General features: G+C 53.0%; 1 protein-coding gene across 1 annotated transcript in view; it reads left to right on the forward strand.

Annotated features, from left to right (window-relative positions):
• The window catches only part of ZSWIM5 (zinc finger, SWIM-type containing 5), a 112,345-nt gene that overhangs the window by 96,793 nt on the left and 9,382 nt on the right, over positions 1-6,170 (forward strand). Inside the window, exons 6-7 of the mRNA XM_009326620.1 lie at positions 1,402-1,581; positions 3,912-4,088. Of these exons, the coding sequence (XP_009324895.1) occupies positions 1,402-1,581; positions 3,912-4,088 (357 nt within the window). The remainder of the gene's footprint in view (positions 1-1,401; positions 1,582-3,911; positions 4,089-6,170) is intronic.

The raw sequence follows: 6,170 nt of genomic DNA on the forward strand, positions 1-6,170 counted from the left end.
TGTCGGAGTGGCAGCCTCGCTCGGGGCTGTCTGGCTCAATGATGTGGCTGTGCAGCTGGGAAGCTGCCGCACAACACAGCGAGCGCAGGAGATGGTTTGGGTGCCTGGAGGAATCCCCTTGCTGCACAGCAGAGCTATGTTAGGTGATGCTGTCCTGCCGCTGGCTGTCACTTTGGGATGGGAATTTTGGCTCTGGGAGTGATGGAGAGCTGGGGAGCAAGTGGCTGGGCGGAGAGAAAGGAGGTGCTCCAGGTCTCCACCGGGCCCATGGAGGAGAGGCAGGGGAGGGTGTTTCTGCAGGAGGCTGAGCTGTCCCTGCTGTGTGGCAGGATCCGACCTGGGCAGAGAGAGGAGCAGCATGGGCTGCTCAACCCGGCAGGATCCCCAGGGACACTGTATGCCACAGCTGTGCAAGCACACAGCCATCCCACCCCGCAGGGCAGGCACAAGGGAGGGGATGTGCTGCGTCCTGGCAGCCTTGCAGGGAAATTTGGGCAGAAATGCAATTAGCTAAAGGAGAATTCATGGTTTTGCACTTATTTGGGTTGCTGCAGCCCTTTTCAAAGCGGGTGACCCAGGAGAGTCGGTGAGGCTCGGTTAGCAGCACCAGCATCAGCCCTGTCTTATGAAAGGATGAGCTGGATCTTAATGATGACAGATGTCGTTGGGCCTGGTTCTGTCTCTTGTGCAGCAGACAGCATCATCAGGCCTGTGAGGTCCCATGGTTGACCTGGAGGGTGTCAGCATGTGTGTCTACTGATGGGCACCTCTGCTTGCGAGATCCTGAGGTCTTGCGCCTTGGAGGCCTCTTGCCTGCGACACATCAAGCCAAGCTCCAGGTTCCTCTGCTGGTTCCTCTGCTGGCTGGGAGCTACTGGGGATTAAAAAAGAAAAAAAAAAAAAAAAAAAGAAGAAAATACACCAAATCTCCTTTTAAAATAGTTGAATGCAAATGGCCTGAAGAACAATGGCAGATGAAATAGCATTCGGAACGGGCTTTAAAGCGCTTGGAACGTGGGTAGGATCAAAATCAGGTTAGTCTTTGGAGATACAGACTCTGCAGCTTGCCAGGGTGTTTTTAAGCACGCTTTGATGTGTAGTTCAAACACTAGATTTGTCCTGGCAGACAGAAGCACTCACAAATTCATACACAGCCGCTCTCTCCTTCCCTCCTCCCCCCTGTCCCCCATCTCATGAGATTATAATTTAGCTTCATTACAGAGGAGTTTTACTTCTAAATAAAAGCTGTCTAAATCCCCCTCCTGAGTCCATACATTATGCTGAAATGAGTTTACGGATGCTGATGAAACCTTGCAGGCTCTCATGACGAGCACGGCAGCAGAAGAGCTTTGCCCTGCGGGTATGGTGGTGGCACCTCCTTGATTTCTTGGCTTTGTTTAGGGGCGCTGTGGGTGTGTGTGGTATTAAACCCGCACTGTAAGCTGGAAGAGAAATCCTGCTGGCTCCGGCAGCTGCGCAAGTGGGGCGAGATGGACGTCTGTCCCCTGGAAGATGGCAATTACGGTAACGAGCTTCCCAACATCACCAATGCTCTTACGCAGAGCTCCGGTCACAGCCAAGGTGAGTCCGGGGAGGGGGTGGAAATCCAGCCTGTGGCCACAGGGGTTGGGTCAGGGTCAAAACTCACCCCAAAGTTGAGAGACCTCAATTCACCTGCTGGTGATGTCTCTGGGGGGCATGGGAATACAAAGCATTTGTCTTTACAGCCTCTGGTTTTAGATACACTTGGAAATGTTTGGCTCTTTGCAACATCTTGGGTGAAGTCACCTGTATTTTGAGCATCAAATCATTTTCAAAGGCCATTTTAAAGCAATTTGACCACAGGGGAGTTTGGACCCATATGGTCTGTGCAGGTTTAGGTACGGAGTTATACAGAAAAACAGTGCTTCTTGAATCGGAGCAGAACTGAGCTCTGAAGCCCTGTCTGTAAAGTGAGAGTGAAGAGTTGGAGGTGGTACAGAGCCCCTCACCCAGCCCTTGGGTCTCGCTTCTGGGCTTTGATTCAGATGGTAGATAAGTCATTAGCCAGGGATGTTAAACAGTTTAAGTGCAGAGCACAAACGGAGCAATGTAGTTATGGGGTTGTTCCTTCATGGTAAAATATTTTCTCAACCCCTGACAAAGCATTTGATCCCTTTAAAACACTTTTTCCCCTTCCTTTTGCCCGAAGTAGGCATTAATTGAAAGTTACTGCTCTTACCGTGCCTCCACCTGCTGCGCTGGAATTGCTCTTCGGTGTCTTACGTACAGCCAAAGTGGGAAGAGGAGAGGGGGGCGGCAGCCGTGCCGTGAAGGAAACTTCGCTCTTCTGGGTGGGATTAGTCCCTCAGCAATGGTTCGGGAGCGTGGCCGTCCTGCCAGCCCACCCCAGCCGCGGCCAGGACCGTGTGCCCCGGCCACCTCCCCGTGCGCATCTTCAGGGAGTGGCTTAATTTAAACCTGGCCTTGCTCCATGTCCTGTGCCAGCCCCGGGACTCCCCCCTGGTGTTCCCAGCTCCATTGAGGATTCGCTCCGGCATTCGGGGCAGGTCACCGGGGCTGAGCAGGTCACATTTTTAGACAGGCGGGGAGTTTCCAGAGCGTGTGCCAGGGACGTCCCCTTGTCCCCGTGCTCCTGTCTTTCCAAGCAGGGGACTGAAAGCAGCACGGACCCTGGAGGTGTCCCAGGGTTAATGTCTGTGCATATGCAAATACTGCTGCAAATTGTTGCCAGCCTCTTTTATTACTGAAAGGAGAACAGCTGATTCCTGAAATCCTTCCTGGTAAAGTGAGCAGGCTTGGTTCTGTACGTATGAACACCTGTTTAATTTCTCTCCACCTCGGGGTGCCTGCAGCATTCAGGCTAATTGCTTGTTGCCATCGTTTCTGGAGCGTGTTTATCCAGCCGCCCTGGATCAGCTTTGAGCGGTGCCTTTTGTTTTCCCCTCACGAATGCATTTAACTCGGCCTGTCTTGCGGGTTGCAGGACCTAACATTCAGCATTGCATCCCCTTTGGGGCTTCCCATTTTGCAGCCCACCGGCTCTGTTTGGCCCTTGTGCTCCGGCGTGGCTGGAGCGATAGCAGGATTGCTCCAGATGGACCTTTTCCTTCCCGACAAACCACTTGTCTGATCTGTCTGGCTGGAGTGAAATGCTCGTCCAGCATTCGATAGCTTCGAAAATATCATTGTAGTCATAGAGCAACTCTGAAGAGGAGCACAGACATTTGCTGCAGAGCAGCGGTGGGGTTTCAGACGATACCGTCTCCTCCCTTCTAGCCCTCTCACGCAGCCAGGGGAGGTTGCTGGAAGGCGATGGTTCCCCCCATCACCTGGGGGCAGATGAGACACGCTCATGCAGTTCCCTTCACGGCTTCAGGTGCTGCTGATCTAAGCAGCTGTGGTTCAGCGAAGCCGGGGCTTTGCGTCGGAGCAGAAGAGGAGAGCTTGTGGTGCTTGCGGGGCAGTAACGCTGAGGAAGCCCAGTCCTGACCCCTGGCAGCTGCCTGCACACTGAGCGTCACAGGGCTGGGAGCGCACTGCCACGTTTCAAGGCGTCAGCCTCGTATGTGGCACTGGATTATCGTCAGAAAGCTAACGGCAGGGCAGTCCCTGCCTCTTTTCTCACCTCTCTGGCCAAGGCAGCTATTCTAGCAAGTTACTTAGCAATGCCTTCTAAGGAGACGGCAGTCTCCATCAGAGGTGGGATGGGCAGCAGAGGTATCTAAAGGCAATCTGCCACAGTGCAGGAGCCAGAGCCCCTGTGCTCAGCTCTGAAATGGCTGGGGTGGGACCAGGTGGGGCTTTGATCTCATTGTAAAGACATTGCTCTGCCCAGAGAGGTCGTGTCTGGGGGCAGGAACAGGCTGCCCCTGCCCCACCAAGGCACTGATGCTTTTTTTTCTTTGCAGACTCGCTGGCCAGGCCCAGACGAACTGTGTTCACCCGGGCGATCGAGGGCTGTGACCTCCACTGGCAGGACAGCCACCTGCAGCGCATCATTAGCAGTGACTTCTACGTGTCTCCCTCCTACCAGCGGGAGGGTGAGAGCCTCCTCTTCAACTCCCAGGGGCAGCCGCTGTGGCTAGGTGAGCGTCCAAACCAGCAGCCCCTTGCATGGCCTGGGTGGATAGGGTTGCTAGTGGAGAAGAGCCACCCAAGGCATCAAAGAAATGTTGCTACCCTGGGTCCTTGAAAGCTTCTGCATCCTAGATTGAAAGTGCCTCCCTGGCCCTTACCTGAGGAGTAGGGCAAGCAGAAGAACTTGGTGCCCTCCCACCTCCCAGCCACAGTCCTTATAGCAAGCCCCACATCTTTACAGTCTGGGTTCCCCTTGGGCACCTTGGACCAGGCTCGTCATCTCCTATTTCATCCTGCCAGTGTTTGGCTGTCCCCAGTGCAAGCTCTTACTGTTCCCAGTACAGGGGGACTGGACACTTAAAGTCTCTTGGGAGTTGGCTGGGGAGCACAGCTGTATCCTCTGGATTTTTTCTTCCCTGCTCTCACCCTCTCTTTAGTCTTCCCTTAAAGGCAATTAGCAGACAGTGCAATTAAGCCTTGTATGAGCTAGGCCAGTCAAGCCCAGTACCCTCCTGTGTTGTAGACCTTTAGTCCATGTACCTCGAGCCACGCAACTTCTCTACTGCAAAGTCATGATCCTGGGCAGATCTGCAGGCCCTTGACAACTACATGTCTGGGAGGAGAACGAGTGAGACGAAAGGCTTGGGGGGTGCCTGGTGTGGCTGTCAGCCCTCAGACTGACCCCAAAATGGGAGACGCAAGCCCCATACACCTCCAGGAGGGTGGATGCCTCATCCCTACAGCCCAAGAGGTGAATGTATGGATGTGGAACAGGTCAAAACCCACCACTGCACTGTTGTCCACTCCGGGAGCTGGGGTCTGCCATCACCCAGCCAAATGGGAAGAGAATATTTAAAGTCATCCAGAGATGTGGTTTGCAGAGCAGCAGGCACTACATTGCTATTAAGGCCAGGAGATAAGTTAAAAAGGGCCCATGTGAAAGCTGCTGGTACATCTCTGCTAGCTTAGCTGGAGCAGGAGAGGACACTTCTACTCTGGGAAGAGTTTTGTGTAGCTGCAGGCAGCAGGTCTCCCCGCGCAGCCATAGGCAGTGGTGGTGGGTTAGTGTTTGCATGGACTCCCATCTAGCAAGGACGTGGTGGCCACAGCTCCCCTGTCCCTAGCATAATCTGGGTTCTGGTGAGCCCTTTGGCCCAGCTGGTTGGTGCATGTTATTTTTCTGATGTACTTGCCATGATTCTTGGATTTTGTGCTTTCGCTTTCTTGGCACCCCTTCAGGGACTCAGCGCTGGGAGAGGAGTGTGATTTGTCAGCAACTTCCAGTGATGAATTCAGCAAGAAGCTGAATATTTCATCCATTTAGCAAATGAATAGAGGGAGCAACAAGAAGCTGTTTTACAGATGTTGTTCTGAAACCTCTTCCTCGTGTATTCCTTGCGGGTGACCTTTGGGACATGGAAACCCCATTTGTGGAGGTGGTTGTCTGCATTTCCAAAGCTTTCTGAGCTCTTCCAGGAATAGAAATTATCCTTCTACCATAATTTTAGATCTTCTGTGTTTTCCTTCCCCCCCCCCCTCGGTAGGACATTTTGCAAGAAAATGGGATTTTCGCTGCTTGTTATGCGGCATGTCATGTCATCTGCTCCTGCTAATTTCTCACTCAGTCATAATCCTCTCCACAGTTGCTTGTGATTTCAGGTGAGCAATGAGCAGCAGGAGCAGATGAATTCCTAAGCAACTGTGAGTCTTCGGGGGGTTTCATGCAACTGTTCCTAATAATACAACACCAGGTAGGAGAGCTGCAGAAGAGACAGGGTGTCTGCAGAGCTCGCTCCATGGAGGCGTTAAGGAAGCAGTTCAAAACATCACCCCAAATCTGCCAGTGCCCCCAGCGCAGTGCTGGATGCACAGCCTCACCCCATGTATCATCACCTGTGCCATGAGAGCAGGGAGAGGTGTTGGACGAGATGCCAAGTAGTGTTCAGGTGCACAGCAATGAGAGAAATCACCATAAGCCGTGCAGATTTTAGGAGAAATGAGTGGCGGGGATGTAACAGCCTGTGTTTGGAGCCATCGTATTGCAGCAATGGCGTGTTGGAAATGCTTCCACTAGATAACGTTTGTGGAGG

This window comes from Pygoscelis adeliae, unplaced genomic scaffold (assembly GCF_000699105.1).
Source record: "Pygoscelis adeliae isolate BGI_AS28 unplaced genomic scaffold, ASM69910v1 Scaffold306, whole genome shotgun sequence".
In the NCBI taxonomy this organism is placed as follows: Eukaryota; Metazoa; Chordata; class Aves; order Sphenisciformes; family Spheniscidae; genus Pygoscelis; species Pygoscelis adeliae.